This window comes from Tamandua tetradactyla, chromosome 8 (assembly GCF_023851605.1).
Source record: "Tamandua tetradactyla isolate mTamTet1 chromosome 8, mTamTet1.pri, whole genome shotgun sequence".
NCBI lineage: Eukaryota > Metazoa > Chordata > Mammalia > Pilosa > Myrmecophagidae > Tamandua > Tamandua tetradactyla.
In genome coordinates this window covers 83,356,287-83,380,812 of record NC_135334.1, presented here as the reverse complement: position 1 = coordinate 83,380,812, position 24,526 = coordinate 83,356,287, and the positions used below count along the sequence as shown (strand labels likewise).

Below are 24,526 nucleotides of genomic sequence, written 5' to 3'. Positions count from 1 at the left end.
CATGGGAGAAGAATTTGAAATCCAAAGACAGAGTTCGGTTCGGTCATACTGCAGCCAAAAATCAGAGGCCCAGAACCGGGAAGTGGTTTGCCAAGGTCTGTCAGCAAAGCCCTAGCAGTTGTGTTAAACCCTGTATCCTTTCCACTACCCTCCCGGTCTCCACTAACTGAGAAGTATTCTCATAGGAAACACCCTGCCCTCCCCGGGGTTTTCCTAAACCACCTGCGGAGGATAACCCTCCCTGGGAAGACGGGTCAGCACCGCTCCCTCACATTACTCCCACGCCCCTCGCCACCTTCCTTGACCAAGCCAGAAGCCAGGAATAGGCGCAGCCTCACCCGGGGGCGTAGCGCCACGATTCCCCGCCTCCTGGAGTCTTTGGCTGAGAAGGCTGCTAGGGTGGTTCTTTCGCTAACTCCACACCTTCTGGAGCCTGGCCTGGCTCGACCCACCTGAGGAGTGCAGCCCTCAGCCCAGCCCCGCAGCTGTGGCCCAGTTCCTGGCGGCAGGCTCACCCAAAGCGGTCAGCCCCTACCGGAGACCACGCTCAAGAGGGCAGCTCACAAAGAATGTTAGATCTGGCGGGGAGCTGTGTCCCGGTGGCGCGTGAGCTGCAGGTCAGTACGCAAAGTCCCCGAGACCACCACCGACCCTCTGCTTGGGGGTGGGCTTTCTGGGAAGGGGAGGCTGGGCCAGTCTCCGTCCCACCTCCACGCCTAGCATCTGCCCTGCTTGCGCCGGCCAGGATGGGCCGCCGTCTCAGCAATTCCTGGGGCTGGGGCTCGCCCCGGACCAGCGTGGGTCTCTGGAAGGTCCTATTTGACAGCCCGAACTTGCTGCAGTGTCCCTGGGGTGGAAGGAACTTCCAGTCTCGTCCAAAAGCCCCAGCTGCTCCTGCGCCCAGGAAGGTTATCTGAGCGCCCCAAAGCTCTGCTGGGCCGAGACTGCCACCCTAGGGAGGCCGCCTACATTGCGAAGCCCGATTACAAGCCTGGCGCGGCGCCCGGACCGCGCAACCTCCGGTCCCTTCGCACCGGAAACCGTTTCCGGGGCGGACGCTTTTTGCTGCTGACCCGGCCTGGCCCGTGACGCCAGGGCCCAGACGGAAGTGCGGGCGGAGGTTCCAGAGCCGGATCCCGAGTCCGAGCCCCAGCCGGGAGTACATCTCGTGGGCCCCCTGCTGTAGGGACGGCTGGGCCTGGCCGCGATGGCGACCCTGTGGGGAGGCCTCCTTCGCCTTGGCTCCATGATTAGCTTGTCCTGCCTGGCGCTTTCCATGCTGCTGCTTGTACAGCTTTCAGACGCCGCCAAGGTGAGTCCCGCCCAGTCTTGGCTCCTGACTTGAGCTTCTCCCCTGCCAACAACCTTGAGGAAACTGGGTCTGTCAACCTGCTGCCCACCTAGTATCTCTCCCTGCCCTGACGGCCCGACCCCTAGCTTCATAGCACTGACAACCCACCCACCCATAACGCTCCCGACTGTCTGGTGGTAGTCTCGCCCTCCAGCCCTGACAGTCAGGGCCCACCCCACCTCCAAGCCCGGACAGTGCTTTCCTCCTTACCCAACGCCATCATCCCCCAGTTCCATTCAGCCCCGACAGTGCCCCACAGCTTGGACAGAACTCCTCCTTCTTGTTATTTCCCTTTCTGAACCTTACAGCCGCCACCTTACAACTTTTCCAACTCTGAGAATCTTACATTCCAACCATAAGCTCTGACTGCCCAGCCCCTCCAGCAGTCTCACGGTCCCTGCCCCGCCCCACCCCTGCATTCCCGAAGCTAAAATGAAAGTTCCCATCTTACAGAAGTCTTCCCTCTTAGGAACTCTCATCTCCACTCATCCTTGAAAAGATTCCCTTCCCATTGTGGGAATTCGTCCCTCCTGGCAGCCTCTTCTCCCAGGAGTATCCACACTCGTCTCCCAAGAGTGGCTCTCACTAGCTTAACATCCTCCCCTAACTCCCTCCAGGACCTCCTGGCTCTTTCCCTGCCTTCTGTCTTCCTGATAATTTAATGGGCAGGGAAGGACCCAAGTACAGGAAAGGTAAAGTTGGGACTTCTCTCCCATTCTGTATCTTGACCTTTCTACTCCCCTCATCTGCTTTCTGGTTCCCCTTCCTAGCCTAACCCCATGCACAGCTTCTTCCTTGGTGGGCTAGCTAATTATTAGGACAGACAAAAGAAATCTTTATTAATGTGAAGGGAAAAGAGAATGGCATTTGCATTTTTAAAAAAATTTATATTTTTATCTATAATATATATATTTTTTCTTTGTACATGGGCAGGCACCAGGAATCAAACCTGGATTCTCCGGCATGGCAGGCGAGAACTCACCCTCAGAGCCACCATTGCCCACCCTATAATGTTTTTTAATGTAGAGGCTGGGAAAGACAGATTACAACAGGCAGATATTTTTGATTAGGGGTTCTTTCTGATGCCCTCCATACATCCCACCAGAAACCAGGACAGCAATATAAATCCTCTGACTTTTCAAAACATTGATGGCACCCTCTGAATATCTTCCATCGTCAGCTTATCTTACAGTGTGTTGTAATCATGTATTTATTTGTCAGTCTCCTTTATTAGAGTGTGTCCTAATTAAGTGTAAAAGCCATATCTCATAGGCTTATCAGAATCTGCCTATTGAGCACAAAGTCTGGCACAGAACAAATGCTAAGTGGTTGCTGAGTGAAAGAATGAATTATGAACAGCTCTACCAGCATACATACCACTATACATAGGAGCAGTAGACCTGGGCCTCTGGAAACCAGTAAGCCACTCACTGCCTTCTCAGATCGATTTCCCTTTGCTAGGGAAGCATCTCCTATCCTTTCTATCCAGTCATCTAGTCACTTCTTCCTCCACCTCTTGAAACTTGGTTGTTTTTGGTAATTGTTCTCCTCCTTGTCTAACAGGAATTAGAAGCAGAGTTTCCTGGAAAGAGTAGTCCAAACTGACCTCAATTAGAATCAAGCTATTCCCTTATGTACTTCCTTTATAGTTGTGACTGGTTGCTTCTAAAACGTCATCTCTTCTGTAGAACTCTGGCCAATCCCCTTTTGTCCATGTCAGTACCCTCTACCCAAGGGTGGAAGGATGGTGAGGAGAAGAATTGTGACTTGTATTATGAATAATTTTTAGCTTGTTTTTTCCCCATCCTTTCGTAATCAGCATTCTTATTTACAGACACAACTATATATCTTTCTACTGGCATTGTCATGTGACCCATAAAAGTGGTTAAGACACAGATCATGTATTAGATTTTATTATTTCAAAGTATTTTTAGATAATATGTAATGATTCATATTAGCATCACCATAAAAGATTTATGACTTTTTAAAACTTGTATCTCAAAGTTATTTAAAGTTTTAAGTGAATGGCTTTAGAATATTAGGCAGGGGATGCTTAGCAAAATGTATATGGTACAGTTTTTTAAAATATTGTTGATAAACTGCCAATAGGCTATACAAAATTTCTATTTTGGTTACAGAATTTCGAGGATGTCCGGTGTAAATGCATCTGTCCTCCTTATAAAGATAATTCTGGGCATATTTATAATAAGAACATATCCCAGAAAGATTGGTGAGTATTCTGGATTATTGAATTATATGTCAGATTTTTTTCCATGGTTGTCACTGTTGTCCCAGAATGTTTATCCAGCGTATAATTAGAGTATTTCTTTTTAAGCAAAAGTGTCAAATTCCATTTCCATTTGAAAAAGTGACAATAAGGTCTGGGTACAGTTAAGGTTTAAAGTGGGGATAGGGCTTATTTGTGATACCTAAACTAACCATAACTACCTGTCTATGCCCTCCTAAATTTTGTTAAGGGACCTTACTTCCTTTTGCTTTCAATGTAAAGTAAGTAAGTCTCATTTATTTAGATTATAATTTTTATAGCTTTATAGGTTTTGATCATCTATTGCCAAGAATGGACAGCTATATACAAAAGTGTCAGAGAGTTAAGGGAGGAATGGGAATGAACCATGAATATTACAGTTTCCTCATTGCTGTGCCATGGATAGGTTATATGTGTGTGAAGATATTAATCCCTTCAGTCCCTGGTGCAATCAGGCAGGCCTGTGATGACTAGGATTCTAGATGGCCAGCTACCAGCAAGCACCCTTCTCTACTCAGTGGACCTTACAGATGTTAGCTGTTTCTAAATGCATCTTATCTTGAAACAATTAGGAAACAGATGTTTTATAGGAGGTTGGATGTGCTCCTTCCTGTGAAATTGTGATGTTTTATGGTTTGTAATCACAGTGGAAGACAGCTGGGATAGGCATACAAGGAAAATAACTCCAAATACTGCATACACTCGCACATACCTGATTTCACAGCTAAATAGCTAGCAAAGAATTTGAAAGCAAGATTAAATTTGTTCAGTTAATATATTCCAAACCCTTGAGCATGTTCAGTTTTTCTTATGTTCTTCCCATGATATGCATTTAGATTCAGTCTAATATTTGGTAAGTGTGTTCTTGGGAACTTCTTATGAAATTTCTTGTTCCATTTTAAATTGTCCCATATGCAGTGATTTAGTTATATTCTTATTCTTAAAAGAATGCATTCTTATTTTCTATATAATCTTTCTTTATATCAGAGACACTTTATATGATACAAGAAAGTTCACATTATCTTTAGATTACTTCTGTAAATTTTTCAAATATATTGAGCATTTAAAATTTATCAATATAGAATATAATGCCTCTTATTTGAATGGCAAATGATCTCCCTAATCAAGTGTTTAGCACTGACTTTCCACTATTCTGGGTTCATACAGAAGCATGTATCACTCATCCTTGGCTATTGGTCAAAATAAGGAAGCTTTAAAAATTAACAGTTGAAAACAAGGCTTGTTTGGGATTTTTCCTCCCACCCTCTCACCTTTCCTTGCTTGCTTCTTGCAGCTCAGCCTTTCTGCAGGGATAGGTTCCCAATTGGCGTTGAAGGTTTTGACTGACTTTAGAATGATAGGCAGGTTATGATTAACCACAATGCTGTGCTTTTACAAGGCATCTAATATCTAGATATATTTTTACCTTTTGTTTTCTAGGCCTCCTATTTTGTCTGCTTTAATTCCTCATTGATTTATGCTGGCCGAATTTTGGTTGAATGTGGTTTAAAACTGATAATTTCCTTCTTTGGGCACTAGGCGGAGATGTTGCCTACTTCCTAAGGTGGCTGAGATCCTTAATCTAGGTTTTATGATGATCGGACAGCCAGGACCAACCTTCCTGCTTTCTCTCCTGCCCTGTACAACTTTGCATGGCACTCAACACCTCTTTGTTCCTAAACTATATTTTTATTTCTAAATAAATACTTAGTACATAGATTCACAAGAAATTCTTTGGTGTTGTGACTGACGTTTCTGAAGCTGACAACTTGAACTTTATCATTTATAATATTTTGGGTTTCCTATCTAATGCCATAATACAGAATGAAACATGAAGAAGTACCTTTTGATAGGGCAAAGGGAAGGAATCACCTAGAATACTGGGTGCCTGTCATGGTAAATTTCTTAAGGCAGCCAGAAATGTCTAAGCAAGAGATGCGAAAACAAAAGAGAATTGCCGAGCAAGTGGCAGAAAAATGCCAAATCTTTGCCTACTTTAGTTTTATTGAAGATAATCACTGAGTAGTAGACGCATATAGCCTAGGAGAGAAATAATTTAATAATTATTAAGCATTTCTGAAAAAGAATTTTGACAGCTTTACTTTTTTTTTTTTTTATAAGTATCCTGGAGATACAAATGGTGGCTACCAGTGGAGGTTTATTTTTTTTATTATTATCCTTGTTAAAATTCAGTGACCTGGGGCGGGCAATGGTGGCTCAGTGGTAGAATTCTCTTCTGCCATGCTGGAGACCCGGGTTTGATTCCCGGAGCCTGCCCATGCAGGATATATATATATATATATCTCCTGGAAAATGTGGGGAGAGGGAGGAGATAAAAGCATCCAACAAAAAACATTCAGCCTTTTATTACTTTCTTCAACTTTTTATTTTGAAATACTTTCAAACTGACAACACAGTTACAAAAATAATAGAAACCCCATACAGAGAACTCCAACATACCCCTATCCCCCGTTTATCCAGATCCACCAATTTTAATATTTTGCCACATTTGCCATCATTCCATTCATCTGTCCATCTGTCTATCTAATTATCAATCCATTTTCTGAGTACTACTCAAGTGTAGGTTGTATAAATCATCCTCCTTTAACATTTAATATTGTCATATACATTTCCTAAAAATAAGGTTATTTACTTATATATCTACTTACATGCAGTATATCAAGTTCGAGATTTAACACTGATATAAAGCTTATAGTCTATATTTCATATTTTTTCATATGTCCCAATAATGCCCTTAGGTGCCTTCTGTCCTCCCTTGTAAGAAGCCGTCCAAGAATATGTATCATCTTTAATTGTCATTATCCCTTTAGTTGCTATTTATTTATTATGGAAACATTTATACAGCATAAACTTCCCCTTCTCAACCCCTCCCCAGTAACCATTCAGTTGGATTAATCACATTCACCACATTGTGTTACTATCACCACCTTCCATTGCTAAAGCTTCCCCAGTTCCCCAAATAACCTTACACCTATATGCATTAACTCCCCATTCTCCCTGGCAACCTATGCTCTAATTGCTGTCTCTTTGAGCTTGTATAGTTTCCAATATTTTCTTTGTAGTTACCATGGCACTTAATTTAACATCTTAAATCTTTAAGAATTTGATACTAACTTTGATACCAACTTAACGTTAACAGTATATATACTCTAATACCTTTATATAGGTCTTGTGTTTAATTACTTGACTATACATTATGAATTCAAAAGCACTGATTTCTCATTACATCTTGTGCATTTACCTTTTAGATTCTATGGGAAGTAAAATATAGAGTTACAGACCAAAAATACAATAGTACTGGCATTTATAATTACCCATGTTGTTATCCTCACTGAAAATCTTTTTCTTCATGCGGTTATACTCTGTTGTCTATTCTTTCCCTTTCAACCTGCAGAACTCTCTTATAGGTCCTGTCTAGTTGGTGACAAACTCCCTTAACTTTTGTTTTTCTGGAAATTTTTAAATTTCTCCCTCATTTTTGAAAGACGATTGTACTGGATATAGAATTCTTGGCTGCCTTTTTTTTTTTTTTTTTTGCTTTTGGCGCTTTAAATAGGGCATCCCACTGTTTTCTTGCCTTTCATGGTTTCTGATGAGAAAACAGGCATTATTGAGGCCCACTGTATGTGACATGTTTGTTGCGTATCTCTGGCAGCTTTCAGAATTCTCTTTTTGTTTTTGGCATTCAATAGACTGATTATAACATGTTATGGTATGATTCTAGTTGGGTTTTATCCTGTTTGGAGTTCATTGAGCATCTTGAATGTGTATATATTTATGTCTTTCAATAAAGTTGTGAATTTTCAGCGATTATTTCCTTGAATATTCTCTGTGCCTCTTTCTTTCTTCTCCTTCTGGGTCTTCCACAATGTGCCTACTAGTGTATGTGATCGTGTCCCACAGATTCCCCAGGCTGTGTTCATTTTTCTTCACTTCCCCCTTTTTTCTGTTCCTTGGAGTGAATAATTTTAATTCTCATATTTTCAAGTTCTTTGAGTCTTCTGCCAGCTCAATCTGATGTTGAACCCCTCTAAGGAATTTTAAATTTGTTACTGTGGTCTTCAGCTCTTTTTGGTTCCTTTTCATAATTTCCATCTCTCTGTTGATATTCTCTATGTTTTCATCTATTACTTACCTGATTTCCTTTAGTTCTTTGTCCCGTAGGTCTTTGAGTATACTTAGGACCGTTTTTTTAAAACTTTGGTGTGTTCCAGGTCTGCTCCTCTTCATTGATGGTTTTAATGCTTTGATCTTCTCCTTTGCCTGGGCCATCCTTCTTGTTTCTTTGTGTGTTTTGTAACCTTTTGTTAAACTGGATGTTTTGCTTTTGTAATGTAATATCATTGAAATAGACTCTGGTTTCTTAAGCTTGTATTCAGCTAATGTTATGATAAAGCTGTCCTTGAACGTCAGGAGCTAACCAAAAAAGAAGGAGGAAAAAAGGAAAACATCTTTTCCAGTCTTTGCAGATTGATCTATGTGAGTGTTTACCTGCAATGGTTTGTTTGCTTATAGCTCCAGACAAAAGCTTAGGGGCCTCCCTGATCCTTTCTGTGCATGCGACTTGTCTTGGGCATGTGAAAGTAGCCCTAGAAATTCCTCTGTTTACATAGACATGAATGTCCCCTCTTCCCTAAGAATGCCCTGATTGTCTGGGCATTGCACTGCATGTCCAACAGTCAGCAGTCTTTTGCCTCAGGCAGCAGGACTTGACTGCTCTCCCTCAGCGTTGTGTGGGAGAACTCTCTGACAAGAACTCATGCAAGCTAAGTTCTAGGACAGCAGTTCCCTCAGGCTACCATCAGAGAGATTGGGTCAGACATACATACCCCGAGCATGTGCCGCTCTGTTCCCTCTGAAATCAAGACTAGGGATCCACAATGGGAGACTAGGCCAGCTCCACTTAAGACAGTGAGGGGTAGAGCAAGAGGCCAGTCAGGGCACCAGAAGTCCTCTCGCTTATAAGTAACCTTTTTCTTAATTCAGCACTCACCCTATTACTGTAGTCTTGAACTGTCTTCTGCAGCTTCAAGGAAGATGTTTCTTAGTGGCTGAGAGAGCTCAGATAGAGTTGAGAGGCTACTCTTAAGCAAGCTTCAGGAAGGTATAGCCATTTATCATGGGTGGCCGTACCCTAACCAAAACCATTCCTGCCAACCCTAAAAACACCTAGGGCTTTACCTGAGATTTTACAAAGGTTCCATACACTATGATTACTTTCCAGAAACCTGCAGTCTCCAGATGGGTTCCTAGGCCAAATAAGTCCTGAAACCCAGAGGGGCCAGCCTCTCCAGAACATCAACTAGTTTCATCCCCCTATCATATTATCGACAGCCCTTTCCAATATGAAAATGTTAGAATGGGCATAGCCTAAATACCCCTAAAGATTGGGAGAAAGATCAAAGGAGAAGGTGGAGTTATAACAGAAGATAGGATTTAACAAATGAGTATGATTGCTGAATCATTATATTGTATTTCTTTTAGTCTTCAGTATCTTGGTGAAGGTAGAAGGAAAAACCTAAAATTGTGGCAGTGTTACCCATGCTAAACCCTGAAATCTGTTCTATAACTGTTTTGGTGTGCTTTGAAATTTATTGCTTTTTTGCATATATGTTAATTTTTACAAGAAAAAAATATATAGGGTCTGTAAACCATTGTTGGTCCATAGACTGCACCAATTTTTTTCTAGTTTTCTGTTAAAGTACAGGTATTGATAGTTTAAAAACTAAGGTAGGAGCTTGTCATTGCTGTAACGTCCAACCATATAGTCATGGACTAGACATGACGCACAGGACTTAGACCAATATTGTCAATCGCCTGGTGAACAGAGTATAAATAAAAATAAAACGGCATCCACAGGATGACCACATTTTAAAAAAGGTGTTTCTATCAGTGTTTACTGATTGTTCCAAGCCTCTGTGTGAGGACGGAGCCCTGAAGCATCTCCTTTCACCCTCTTGATTGGGCCATACCTTTATTACTTTTTATGTACTTCAGGTATTTATTTTTTATTTTTAAATAATTTTGTCATCCTAATCTTACTTCATGCTTTTTCAGTAGACTTTTGCTCATTAAGAAAAGTAATTGTTTCTTGCTGTTCAGTTTTCAGAGACTCAGAATTTACTACCTTCTAAGTTTGTTAATCTATTCATAGAGCCATACCAATACAGTTAAGAATAATGTTAGTTAATTCATGAAAGAGGATGGTTATATTTGAGCAATGCCCCAGGTCACTTTAAACCATTTAAAGCAGTTTTTCTTGGTAACGGAGCAAATCTAAACATGACTTGACTGATTTGTTAGGTAGTTTTTTGATCCCACATGGAATTTTTTAGGTACATCTCTGTTAATAATAGCATCTTGGACAAATACTACCTTATGTGTCCTTATGGTTTCCTAGATGGCTAAATCTTACCAAAGTGTTAATATTGAGAGAAGAAATTATTTCAGTTTGCCTTATTGATCCCTTGTTCCTTATATTCTTTCATTGAAAAGTTCAGTTATTCTAAATTTCAGAAAAGTTTTCATTAGTGCAAGAAGAAAATCCAGCCAGGCTTAAGCAGTATTTTATCTTTGTTTCTTCAGTGATTGCCTCCATGTTGTGGATCCCATGCCTGTGCGGGGGCCTGATGTAGAAGCTTACTGTCTGCGCTGTGAATGCAAGTATGAGGAAAGAAGCTCTGTTACGATAAAGGTTAAAAAAAAATCATCTTTTCTGCTTCTAGAGTAGTGGCTCCTGTTGTTCTTTAGACAAGACAGGAAATTTGGGACATGTGAATTCTCTTTTAATGTCCTAAACTAGTGCCCTACCTGCTTCTCCCCCTACCCTCTCATCCCTCCACCCTTACCCTCCCCTGTTCTCTTACCCCCAGCCCCAAAATAAACAGTAGACCTGATTTCTGTCAGCCTCACTGAGATATTTTGTGGATTAGTTAGGATACATTAGATATTTTTATGAAATGCCCTATGGATAATTTGCTATCCCAAAAGGGTATCCCAGCTTCTCTGTGGGCCTTTATGCTAAAGGCTAGTGAAAATGGACATTTGGATTATTTCCAGTTTTTTGCTATTATGAATAGTTGGTGTAAGTATCTTTATGTGGATATTTGTTTTCCTTTCTCTTGGGTAGAATACCTTAGAGTGATAAGTTTATGTTTAATTTTTTAAGAGACTGCCAAATTGTTTTCCAAAATGTTACACTTTTTTTTTACATTCCCACCAGCAATGCATGAGTCCAGTTTTTCCATGTCCTTGCTAACACTTGTTACTCTCTATTTTCTTATAGCCATTCTAGTGGGCCTGTCATTCTGTAATGTTTGACAGCATATGCATTAAAAATCTCAAGAAAGTCACTGACCTAAAAAGTATTTTCATATATCTAAACTGATCTGAAAGGTGTTTGCCTGAATTACATTTTCTGTTAGAGTTTCTTTAAATTGTTATGACAGCAGTGCTGCTGAATCTAGGACACTGTATCCAGATGAAAAAAGAAAACTGCTGTGCTAGCAGTGACACAAGTGATTACCAGTGGGTGAGGATGGAGGATGGGAGTTTTGAAAACTTGAAAAGAATTCCAAAGATTGAGTGGTTTCTTTTCTCTTTTTCTTAAATAATGCTTTGATGAAGAGTTGAGGTTTTTTCTTGTGTTGAAATCTGGTTTGTGTAGAATTATTGAGGGGTAGCAGACAGATCAGTCTTCACTTTGGCTTTCCTATTGTTATGCAAAATTCTGATGTCTTGATAATTTATTTTCACTTTTATTCAGGTTACCATTATAATTTATCTCTCCATTTTGGGCCTTCTACTTTTATACATGGTATATCTTACTCTGGTTGAGCCTATACTGAAGAGGCGCCTCTTTGGACACTCACAGTTGATACAGAGTGATGATGATGTTGGGGTAAGTTCTCAACCTGCCTGAGATGCTCAGGCCAGTCTCGATCATCATCCGGTGTAAAGTGCAAGTGGAAAGTAGTCACATATAGATGTACATGTGCTGGAGCAGATCCTCAACTAAAGAAGCTAAAAACAGTACTAATTTTAATATGTACCTCTTTCTAAGGAAATCACTTTGTCCCCAAAGCCATAAATGTGATTTAAACTGATGACACTTGATAAGTGTGCTATACAAAACCTTTGCCTTCCTTACCAAGGACACATTTGTCATTGCCTTTCCTGTTTACATTGAGAAAGTATCTGAGATAGTATCTCCTCCAAGTTCCTTTCTGAAGCACCTTTCCTCTCAGGTGTGCCAAATACTTAAGAAGGGAACCAGGAAATCCATGACATTCTTTTCTTAATGAAGTGCACCTTAATAATCTGCTAATGTTTTAGGTTTCCTCTTTCTCCTATTAATTAAAAAAACAAAAACTTATGTTCTAGAGAAAAATAAAACCATCATTGCAGATTCTGTTCCTGTCTTTAAAAATACATTTTTATTTCTACATATAGTTGGTATAATCTGTATATAAATTGTTTCCTGGTCTCCTTTTTTTAAAAAATTATTTCATACAAAAATATCTAGAAATTGACATCCACAAATTTGTTATTCATTATAGCTGAGAGAATTATCCTGTTTGTTTTATGATTCTCCTGTTTTGGCTTCTTTCTAAATTTTCCAATATTTCATTATTATATATTTTATAATTATCTTTTGCAGGTTACTTTTGGATTATTTCATTGGCCTATTTTCCTTAAAGTAGATATGATTCAGTAGAGTTTCAAGAGTCAGTTCCAAAATCAAAGCTTTTATGAGCCCTTGCCAGCCATCATTAAAAGTCCTTATCCCTCGAATGGTTTAAGGACCTATTGGTAAAAGAGATAAAGGGGATCCTGACTGGATGGCTTAAGCTACAAGTACAGACAGAACATGATTTTTTTTTTTTTTTTACATGTCATCTAAATGTCAACCATACCCCCGACAGAACATGATTTTTGATCAACGTATTAGCTCATGAATATCAATTATGCATACACAACGTATTTGGGCAAGATTTTAATTTTGTTTTGACAAGAATATTTATGGGCACTTGTTTCTTTTTCCCTTCCTTCTTTTATTAATCCAGTGTACAATGAGTAACTTTTCTCTATTAGGTACTATGTTAGGTAATAGGAATAAAGAGATAACTAAAACAAAAATATGTGTAAAGGAAATAGTGAACAATACTGTGTTTTCACCCTTTAATTATGTGTTATTTACCTTTTTTAAAAAATAAGTTGTAAAGGGTGGGCCACGGTGGCTTAGCAAGCAGAGTTCTTACCTGCCATGCCAGAGACCTGGGTTGGATTCCTGGTGCCTGTCCATGCAAAAAATAATAATAATAATAAGTTATAGGTTTACAGGAGAATCATACTGAAAATACAGCATTCCCATAAATGCCCCTTCATGAGCAGTTTTCCCTATTACTAACATTGTGCATGAGTGGTTAACTTTGTTACCATTAAGGGAATAATATTATTCTAATTATACTATTAACTGTAGTCAATAATTTATATTAGGGTTCACTGTATTGCACAGTCCTATGATTTTTTTTTAAATGTATGCTAGTAACATTTATACTACCTAAAATTTCCTCTTTTAATAACATTCAAATATAATTCAGTGGTGTTAATTATATTCACAGTGTTGTGCGGCTGTCACTACCACCCACTACCAAGGCTTTTCCATCACCCCAAATAGAAACTCTACCCCAATTAACATTAACTCCCCATTCACTATTCCCACCCCCCACCCCAGACCCTGGTAACCTGTATTCTAGTTCCTGAGTTTATGAATTTGCTTATTCTAATTATTTCATATCAATCGCACAATTTGTCTTTCTGCCTCTAGCTTATTTTACTCGCACAGGTGCCTTCAGGGCTCAGACATGTTCTTGCATGTATCAGAATTTTGTTCCTTTACACAGCTAAATAATATTCCATTGTCTGTATACACCACATTTTGTTTACCCCTTCGATTGTTGATGGACACTTGGGTTGCTTCCATCTTCTGGCAATTGTGAATAAGCCCCTGTGAACATTGGTGTGAAAATAACTGTTCAAGTCCTTGCTTTCAATTCTTTTGGGTATATTATACCTAGAAGTGGGATTGCTGAGTTATATAGTAATTCTGTATTTAACTTTCTGAGGAACTACTAAACTCTTCCACAAGGCTGCACCATTTTACATTGCCACCAACAATGAATGCGTGTTCCTATTTTTCCATATCCTCTCCAATGCTTGTAATTTTCCATTTTTTTGTAGTAGCCTTTCTAATGGATGTGTGGTGGTATCTCATGGTGGTTTTGATTTACAGTCCCTGATGGCTGATGATACTGAGCATCGTTTCATGTATTTATTGGCCATTTGTATATCCTCTTTGGAGAAGTGTCTATTCAAGTCTTTTGCCCATTTTTGAATTGGATTATCTTTTTGTTGTTGAGGAATTTCTTTATATATTCTGAATATTAATTGAAAACCAATAATAACTGGTTTATTTATATCTAATAATGTGGTTTCCAAATATATTCTCCCATTGTGTAAGCTATCTTTTTACTCTGTGATGAAGTACTTTGATGCACAGAGGTTTTAAATTTTGATGAAGTCTTATTATTTATCTGTTTTTTTTCTTTTGCTGCTAGTTCTTTTGGAATGAAGTCTAGGAAACCTTCACCTAATGCAAAGAACCTGAAGATGTTTCCCTATGTTTTCTTTTAAGGATTTTATAGATTTTTTTTTTTATATTAAGGCTTTTGATCCATTTTGAGTTAATTTTTGTATATGTTGTGAGTTAGGGTTCCATCTTCATTCATTTGTATACAGATACCCAGTTTTCCCAGCACCAGTTGTTGAAGAAATTATTCTTCCCCATTGAATGGGATTTATAGATGTGAGGGTTTATTTTCCAATTCTCAATTTAATTCCATTGGTTTATATGTCTGTCCTTCTGCTAGTACCATGCTGCTTTGATTACTATAGCTTTGTAATACATTTAAAATTAGTCTTCCAACCTCATTCTTCTTCTTCAAGAAGGCTTTGGTTATTCAAGGCCCCTGATCCTTCCATATGAATTTGATGATTGGCTTTCTCATTTCTGCAAAGAAGGCTGTTAGAATTTGTATTGGGACTGTGTTGAAGCTGTATATTCCTTTGGTGAGAATTGACATCTTAACATTTAGTCTTCGATTCTGTGAGCATGAGATATCCTTCTGTTTATTTAGATATTCTTTGATTTCTTTTTGTAGTTTTCTGTGTATAATCCTTGATTATTTTTCAGGATTTTCTCTATATATAAAGCGTGTCATCTGCAAGTAGGGTAAGTTTTGCTTCTTCCTTTCCAGTTTGGATGCCTTTTATTGCTTTTTCTTGCTGAATTACTCTGGCTAGAACTTCCAGTACTATGCTGAATAACAATAGTAGTGATCGTAGGTGTTCTAGGATCATTCTTGATCTTAGAAAGCTTTCAGTTTTCTACCATTAAGTATGATGTCAGCTGTGCACTTTTCATATATGCTGTATTTCTTAGGTGCTTTAAAAATTACCATATAATTGTTTTAACAATTTATTGGCTCATGGGTTTAGAGGCTAGCAGGCTTGTCTTCTGGCTGACCTTTGGGATTCCTTGGCTTTTCTGTCACATGGCAATATTTATGGCATCATCTCCTTTCTCTTGTAGGTTTTGTTGACTTCCAGCTTCTGTAATCAATTTCCTTTGCTTATAAAGTACTAAAGTACTTCAGCCTTATTGGGTTAAGGTCCATGCTCATTCAGTTTGAGCACACCTTAACTAATAACATCTTCAGAGGCCATGTTTGCAAGTGGTTTCACACCCACAGGGCCAAGGAGGCTTGGGACTTAAACATGCCTTTCATGAGGGACAGGATTCAATCCCTAATAATATGCCCTTTATCATGTTGAGGAAATTTCCTTCTGTTCCTATTTTCTAAGTGTTTTCATCAAGAAGGAGTACTGTATTTTGTTAAACTTCTTTTCTGTGTCAGTTGAGATGATCATGTGTTTCTTTCCTTTGTCCTAATAATGTAGTGTGTACCTTAACTGATTTTCTTATATTTAACTACCCTTGCATAATAAGGTAAATCCCACTTGATCATGATGTTTTATAATTTTTTCATGTGTTCCTAAGTTTGGTTTCCTAGTATTTTGTTGAGCATTTTTGTATCTATATTCATAAGGTATATTGGTCTTTAATTTTCTTTTCCTTTGGTATTTTTATCTGGCTTTGGTTTTAAGGTGATCTTGGCCTCATAGAATGAGTTAGGAAGTGTTTTCTCCTCTTCAGTTTTTTGGAAGAGTTTAAGTAAGATTGGTGTTAATTCTTCTTGGAGTGCTTGATAAAATTCACCAGTGAAGTTATCTGATCCTGGGCTTTTCTTTGCTGGGAGGTTTTTGATTAGTGATTAAATCTCTTGATAAAAGTTTGTTGAGGGCGGGCCATGGTGGCTCAGCAGGCAGAGTCCTCGTCTGCCATGCTGTAGACCTGGGTTCGATTTCTGGTACCTGCCCATGCAAAAAAAAAAAAGAAGGAAAAAAGTTTGTTGAGATCTTCTATCTCTTCTTGGGTCAGTGAAGGTAGTTTGTTTATTTCTTTCTAGGAATTTGTTCCTTTCATCTCGGTTATCTGATTTGTTGACATACAGTTGTTCATTATATCCTATCTATTTTCTGAATGTTTGAGAGTAGGTTCATTCATCATAATCCTTGAACACATATTAATTCCATGCGCTTTCCTAAGAACAAGGATGTTCACTTAGATAGCCACCTTATGTAACTACCTAACCTTCAATGCAGTTATCAAGTTCAAGAAATTTCATGTTAATGTAAAGCTTACATTCTATATTCCAATTTTTTCTTGTGTCTGAATAATGTCCTTTGGAGGTTTTTCATCTCCATTCTTAGATCTCATCCAGTATTATGTATTGCATTTAATTATCATTATCTTTTTAGTTTTTCTTCCTTTTTTTTTTTTTTTACAAGCCCCAAACACAAAAACTTTATTTATGGGTTTATTTTGACGATCACAGACTTCTTTTTGCATTCTTTTTCAACTTTTTTATTGTATAATATAACATATAAACAAAGCAAAGAAATAAAAAAATCAGTAGTTTTAACAGCACTTGTGAACAGGTAGCTACAGGACAGATCCCAGAGTTCGTCAAGGGCCACTACCACATGATCCTCTCAGATTTTTCCTTCTAGCTGCTCCAAAATATAGGAGGCTAGAAGTCTTAAATGCTTTTTTATCATTATAATTGACTTTTTTCCTTTATTTTTTGTGAAAAATAACACACATACAAAAAAGCAATACATTTCAAAGCACAGCACCACAATTAGTTGTAGAACATATTTCAGAGTTTGACATGAGTTACGATTCCACAATTTTAGGTTTTTACTTCTAGCTGCTCTAAGATACTAGAGACTAAAAGAGGTATCAATTTAATGATTCAGCAATCATATTCATTTGTTCAATCCTCTCTTCTCTGTATAACTCCACCATCATCTTTGATCATTCCATCCCTCTTTTTTTTTTTTTGGTTTTTTTTTTTTAACTTTTTTAAAACTTTTTTTATTAATTAAAAAAATTAACAAACAAAACATTAAGATATCATTCCATTCTACATATACAATCAGTAATTCTTAATATCATCACATAGTTGCATATTCATCATTTCTTAGAACATTTGCATCGATTTAGAAAAAGAAATAAAAAGACAACAGAAAAAGAAATAAAATGATAACAGAGAAAAAAAAGATTGTACATACCATACCCCTTACCCCTCGCTTTCATTTACCACTAGCATTTCAAACTAAATTTATTTTAACATTTGTTCCCCCTATTATTTATTTTTATTCCATATGTTCTACTCTTCTGTTGATATCGTAGCTAAAAGGAGCATCAGACACAAGGTTTTCACATTCACAGAGTCTCCTTGTGAAAGCTATATCATTGTTCAATCATCATCAAGAAACATGGCCACTGGAACACAGCTCCACATTTTCAGGCAGTTCCCTCCAGCCTCTCCTCTACATCTTGAACAACAAGGTGATATCTATTTAATGCATAAGAATAACCTCCAGGATAACCTCTCAACTCTGTTTGGAATCTCTCAGCCATTGACACTTAGTCTCATTTCACTCTTCCCCCTTTGGTCGAGAAGGTTCTCTCAATCCCTTGATGTTAATTCTCAGCTCATTCTAGGGTTTTTCTCAGTCCCTTGATGCTGAGTCTCAGCTCATTCCAGGATCTCTGTCCCACGTTGCCAGGAAGGTCCACACGCCTGGGAGTCATGTCCCACACAGAGAGAGGGAGTCCATCCCTCTCTTCAGGGGTGTTTGGGTTATGGCTATTCTAACTATTTCATGTTGAAAGGTTCTGTCACTAATTTGGGGTAGGAAGATGGAACAAGCTGATGTTCTGGAGAGGTTGGCCTCTCTAGGTTTCAGGACGTATCTTGCTAGAGACCCATTTGGAGATCGTAGGTTTCTGGAAAGTTACACTAGTGCATGGTACCCTTGTGGAATTTTTATATTGCCCTAGGTGTTCTTGAGGACTGGCTGGAATGGTTCTGGTTGGGGTTTGGGAGATTATGAAGGTAGCAATGTCTAATTGAAGCTTATGTAAGAGCAACCTCCAGAGTATCTTTCTTTTTTTTTTATTGTGGAAACATATATACAATATAAATCTTCTCATCCCAAACCCTCCCGAGCATACCATTTATTGGGATTAATCACATTCACAAAGTTACAGTACCCTCGCCACCATGCATTACTAGAACTTTCCCTTTATCCCAAACAGAAACCTGACACTCAGTTTGCATTAAATCCCCTTGTCCCTACACATCCCCCCCAGTAACCTGTACTTTCTGTCTCTGTGAGTTTGCATATCATGTGATATTTTCTTCCTGGTTACCATGGGGCTTAGATTTAATATCCTAAATCTATAACATTGTAGTTTTGTTTGCTTTGATACTAAGTTAACAAGTTCAATAACATACATAAACTATATATCTATAACCCTTAGTCCCCCCACTTTTGTGTAGTTCTTGTCACACATTAGGTATTTATTCATTATGAATCCCAATCCATTGATTTATCGTTATTGCCTTTTACATCTTCTAGGAAGTAAAAAGTAGAATTGCAAATAAGTACAGTACTCTTGGTATTTTTATTTACCCATGTCATTATCTTTATTCAAGATCTTTACTTCTTCATGTGGCTTCAGATAGTTGTCTGTTGTCCTTTCCTTTCAACTTGCAAAACTCCCTCTAGCATTTCTTTTAAGACCAGTCTAATGGTGATGACCTCTCTTAAGATTTTGTTTATCTGAGAATGTCTTAATTCCTCTCTCATTTTTGAAAGACAGTTTTGATGAATACAGAATTTTTGGTTAGGAATTGCTTTCTGTCAGCATTTTAAATATTTCATCCCACTGCCATCTCCTTGTCTCCATGGCTTCTGATGAGAAATCAGCATTTAATCTTATTGAATCTCCCTTGTATGTGCACATTGCTTCTCTCTGGCAGCTTTTAGAATTCTCTCTTTATCTTTTGCATTCACCAGGTTGATTATAACATGCTGTGGTATGATGCTAGTTAGGTTTATCTTGTTTGGAGTTCATTGACCATCTTGGATATGTGTATCCATGTGTTTTGTTAAATTTGGGAAGTTTTCAATCATTATTTCCTTGAATATTCTCTGTGCCCCTTTATTTCTTTCCTCTCCTTCTAGGACTCTCACAATATGTATATTGGTATGTTTAATGATGTTTCACAGGTTCTTCAAGCTCTGTTCACTTTTCATTTTTTTCTCTTTCTGCTCCTCATACTGAGTGATTTAAATGGTCTTATATTGAAATTCACAGAGTTCTTTCTTCTGCCAACTCCAATCTGCTGTTGATCCCCCTCTAGGGTATTTTTAATTTATTTTACAATGGTCTTCAGTGCTGTTTGGTTTCTTTTCATAATTTCCATCTATTGATATTTTCTTTATTTTGATATATTGTTTTCCTGGCTTTCTTAGTTCTTTGTTCTTGTTTCCTTTAGCCCTTTGAACATATTTAGGACCTTTTTTAAAATTCTTTGTCTGGTATCCCAGTGTTAAAAACACTTTAATACTTATTTTTTCCAGTCCCATGTCTATAGTGTATATATATGTATGTATATATACACTTCTATAGTATATAATGCTAGTATACAGTATTGTGGTAGCAAAATGAAAGGTAACATTAGTGAACTCTGACCAGTGCAGGAGTCAGGGGAGATTTCCTAGGAAAGATGACTCCTGAGCCAGGTGTTAAAAAGAGTTTGCCAAGTAGTTTTGGGAGGTACGAGTGGACACTGCCTTCTAAGCAGAGGACTGAAGCAGTATGCAGTTCAGGAAACCTTAAACTATTCAGTGTGCTAGAATGTGAGATGAGAGAGTAGGGAGAGGTTAGGCTAAGAGGTGATTGCATGATGGACTTTGGTAGTCTAAGCTGGACAGAGAAGAAGAGAAGGGACTGATAGGCTGGGAGAAAGACTGGAGATCTGATGTGGTAAAAAAACAGGCATAGGGATGGTATTGGGGTGAGAGAGCTAAAGGCTCAAATATTTTTCCCACATTAATTTTCATTCACATATGGTAGGGTTTCTTACCCTCAACACTATCAATATTTGGGACAGATCATTCTTTGCTGTGGGGAACTCTCTTGTGCATTGTAGAATGCTTAGCAGCATCCCTGGCCTCTACCCACTAGATACCAGTAGCAATCTCACACCATGTCAGAGTGTGACAATCAAAAATGTCCAGAGACATTGCCTAATGCCCCAAGAGGGACAGAATCACCCACAGTTGAGAACTGCTGACATATGAAAATGTTATCAAAGGCTACCTATACCTTTTTCATTATAAGTAGAAAGTCTTGTTTAAACTGCATCTTTTACAAGATTAAGTATCTGGTTCCTGCTCTCAGGAATAGACAACAATGGTGTAACCCACGCAGAAAATAAAAGACATGGATGCACAAATGCGTAAATAAAAACATGTAGGAAAAACAAACACATATGTTGGCCAGGCACTTAATTGGTGCTGTTAAGTTCCCAGCAATCATTTTTCCCTCTAGTGACTGTTTCTGCAAGTACACTGGACATCTGAGACTGTTGTCTCTAAAAAGCCTGGCTGACTCTTAGATATCTGTTAAATTGATTCTGGACGGAGAGAGGTTTTCTGATCCCAGCTGTGAATTTATGATAACAACCCTGGATAAACAGAAGTTAAATTTAAATTCCTACAATTTTTGCTTATCCAAGATGTGAGTTCTTCACTACTTATGTACCTTTTTTTGGGGGGTCGGGGGTTGCATGGTCCAGGAATCGAACCCAGGTCTCCTGCATAGAAGGTGAGCATTCTACCACACTGCTTATGTACTTTTAAAAATGCTTTTGTTAAATTCTCAATTCCAGTTTTCTTTGTTTTCCATTCTTGTTCAATGTAGAGCAATTTTAATCCAAGTAAGGGTTCATACAAATAGTTAAACTCAGTGCAAGTAGTCACAATATTTACTGTATCATATATCCATGACACATCATCACTGTTATCAAAGCATTAGACTAAAACATGTTTTGTATTTATTGTAATTTTATCAGGTATAAAAAGAACAAATATATAGAAAGAGTAATCTCTATTTGCATTCTCTCAGCAGCCAGACCATGAGCAACTAGTTCAATCTTGTTCTGATCCGTGAAGAACAAACTAAAAGGATTAACTGGTTTATTTAGTTCTTTAATTTTTTTCCTTAAGATTTTCCTCCCCTACCTTGAAGAGTAGATAAGAACTATGAAACTGAGAGTTACTCTGATGATAAAGTACATCCTCCTTCCTAGTCTTGTTTTATGTTGAAACAAACCAATGTTAAATTTTTTTTTTCCTTTTTTTGGGGGGGGGGGCGGGGAGACAGTGCATAGTCCAGGAATCGAACCCACGTCTCCCGCATGAAAGGTGGGCATTCTAACCACTGAACCACCTGTGCACCCCAATAATATTTTATTTTCAAGTTTATTGAGGCACTATATTCCTATAGTGTCATTATAATCTATCTGAACAAAATTGGTGTGTTGAGAAGATGTGAGTCCAAATGAACTAAGTTTTACTGTTTGTTCTAATTTATTAAATGGGTGTATGTTGGTTTATTTCCTTATGGGAAGTCAAATAATCCTAACTTCAGCCTTCTTCTTCATCTTCTTTCTTAGGTCTTTGATACATTTTGAGCTTTGTAGGATTGTTTTCATAATTTTCATTTGTAACATTAAAAGAAAACAAAATAAATGGGGTTTGCACAAACTGTTACCTAAATTAAGTGAAAAATTTAGGGAATTTTGGTCAAGAAGTCACAGAAAGATTCTTTATTAAAAAGAACTCTTTGGTGTCTTTGAATATGTAGACATTGTGTAGGCATGTTGCTATAGAAACAAGACCAGGTATTATAACACCATCTAGTTATTAGTTTTTTGGATATTTGTGTGGTTATGTATAGCTTCCCATACATATGCTGACTTCTGCCCTAGATATAATAGAGCTCTATTAAACATGCAGAGCAAAACAATGTTGCTTCTTTCCTAATGGCAAAGTTTAGTTTAAGGGATAGGACTTGTGACTTGAATCCTATATTAGAACATTTAGAAGCTTTTTTTTTTTTTAACACAGGGTTTGGGAAAAGGCAAACAAAAGCAACAAATTACTATTGAATGCTACTTGACATTTAGGCAGCTGTATTTATATCTCATTCATAAACAGATTAGCATGGTGGTTTCCTGTGTAATGACTACAAACATCCAATTGCATTGGTTTACTTTGACAAGAACAGGTTGGTTTTCTACTCACATACCTGGGTAACCCTTGAATAGCATCTTTCCTAATGCAGCAACTAACATGGAAGACTCCAGGCTCTCAGCAATGAAAGATTCAAATCTCTGTTGAATAGAGATGCTGAAGTAACATTTCATATTGCCCTTGGTAATAGAGGGTAATTGTAGCACTTGAGTAATGTGTCTTCATTACAGATTAGGGAAGGCGAGAAATGAGAAAGCTTTTAGGAAGCTAGTCCATTTAATATGTGTTGGGAGTACAGGAAAAGATTAAAACCAATCGAGATAAGACCCTGTCATCTCATCTGTCAGAATGGATATGGCCCTCATTGGCAAGTAAATAATGCTAATATAATTGGAGTCAGGAAATTAAATGACAAGGTCTTCTTCTGCCATAGATTAGCTATGTAGGATTGAAGAAATCAAGGGAAAGTCATACTTTCTTTATCTGTAAAATGGAGACATTAACATGAAATAGAATTTCTTTCCTGTGTTCATCAAGAAGGGCTTCTCTTTAATATGAATGACCACTGTCTCTATCTTGGTTCCTGCTTCTTAAGGGAAATATCTTTGGAGGTAATGGCCCATGAGGACATTTCACAAAACCTCCCTCATCTCTTATGCTTCCTAGACCACTTATAACCATAGTTGAGCTTATCCTGCTTTGGGCAGTTGAGGGCCTAGGAGAGCATGGCCAAATATATGCTCTGTTTGAAAAGTTCAGGTGCTCCTATCTCTGCAAGTGGCCAGTGACTGTTTTTTGCTGTTTGTATTTTACACTGACAATGCCATCTCTGATGTTCTCAATTCCTGAACTTTCAGGATCACCAGCCTTTTGCAAATGCCCACGATGTTTTGGCCCGTTCTCGCAGTCGAGCCAATGTGCTGAACAAGGTAGAGTATGCCCAGCAGCGCTGGAAGCTTCAAGTTCAAGAACAGCGAAAATCCGTCTTTGACCGTCATGTTGTCCTCAGCTAATTGGAAATCAAATTCAAGATGACTAGAAAGATACAAGGCAGACAACTGGAAAGAATTAACTGAGTTTTCCTGAATTTTGTTTTAATGACCTTGTTGATTTCACCTAACTCTTGTTGGAAGATTCAGAACTGGAAGTAGAAATGTGCTTTGTATTTTTTTTCTTGTTTAAGTATTAATGGAGACATTTTTAAAAGCACACATCTCAAAAGTCAACCAATAAACCTTTTCCTATTTATAACTTTTACTAATAAAAATTAACCTGCCTTTACATTATCTTGAATTTACCTGGAACAATTTTATCTTGAATTTACCTAGAACAAGCACTCTCTTTTTCACCACACAGTTTTAACTTGGATTTCAAGATGATTTTCAGGTGGTTGGCATTTTTTTGTTTGTGTTTGCCGGGTGGGGTGAAGCTGGGTGGTGGTGGTGGTGGTGTGTGTGGCAAGTGCTTAACACAACAAGTCACTTTATTAAACAAACTTTTGTAAATAGTTGTTACCTCTTGTTTTCAAAGTTTCATTAGTATTTTGCAGCATAGCCAGCTTCATCAAAGCGCTGGCTTACCCCTTTGAATTTTGCACTGACTATTTTAACTAGGCAAATGGTTGCTCTGTGGCTGCACTTCATGGTAAACTGGTTATGAAATGCCTGGTGGCTATGCACAAAATGCAGTTTCTTCATGTACTGTGATGTCTGATGCAATGCATCCTAGAACAAACTGGCCATTTGCTAGTTTACTCTAATGACTAATCATATAGTCTTGGTGTGTATGGTCTTTCTCATCTTCTTTGAGTGTCTTCGAGAACAATTCCTAAGGACTTGGAAATTTGCAATAAAAAATTTTCTTTTAAACCTGAGCCTCCTTGGATTGATGATGTACGCATATTTATCAGCACTTCCAGTTGGGTTGGGAAGTAGCTGTTTGAGCTCTAATGTGTAGCTTTGAACTAGGACTGAGGTTCTGGGTATCTCCCTCTGAGAGGTGTAAGTTATTGGATAATTGTTTTGTTTTGTTTTTTTCTTTCTTTGTCCTCTTTGGAATGTAACAATAAAAATAATTTTTGAAACATC

The 24,526-nt window shown here is 38.2% G+C and overlaps 1 protein-coding gene across 3 annotated transcripts; it reads left to right on the top strand.

Annotated features, from left to right (window-relative positions):
* The first annotated feature begins 389 nt into the window (after nucleotides 1-389).
* TMEM9B (TMEM9 domain family member B) lies at nucleotides 390-24,526 on the top strand. 3 transcript variants are annotated; one of them, XM_077113944.1, is made up of 6 exons: nucleotides 1,217-1,312; nucleotides 3,001-3,098; nucleotides 3,490-3,581; nucleotides 10,224-10,332; nucleotides 11,404-11,538; nucleotides 23,297-24,526. In XM_077113944.1, the coding sequence occupies exons 2-6, from the start codon at nucleotides 3,096-3,098 to the stop codon at nucleotides 23,450-23,452; spliced, it is 495 nt and encodes a 164-aa protein (XP_076970059.1). In that variant the 5' UTR covers nucleotides 1,217-1,312; nucleotides 3,001-3,095; the 3' UTR covers nucleotides 23,453-24,526. The 3 variants fall into 3 exon arrangements, with proteins under 3 accessions (XP_076970058.1, XP_076970057.1, XP_076970059.1); XM_077113943.1 differs by lacking the exons at nucleotides 1,217-1,312; nucleotides 3,001-3,098 and adding an exon at nucleotides 390-617; XM_077113942.1 differs by lacking the exon at nucleotides 3,001-3,098 and having other exon boundaries at nucleotides 1,054-1,312.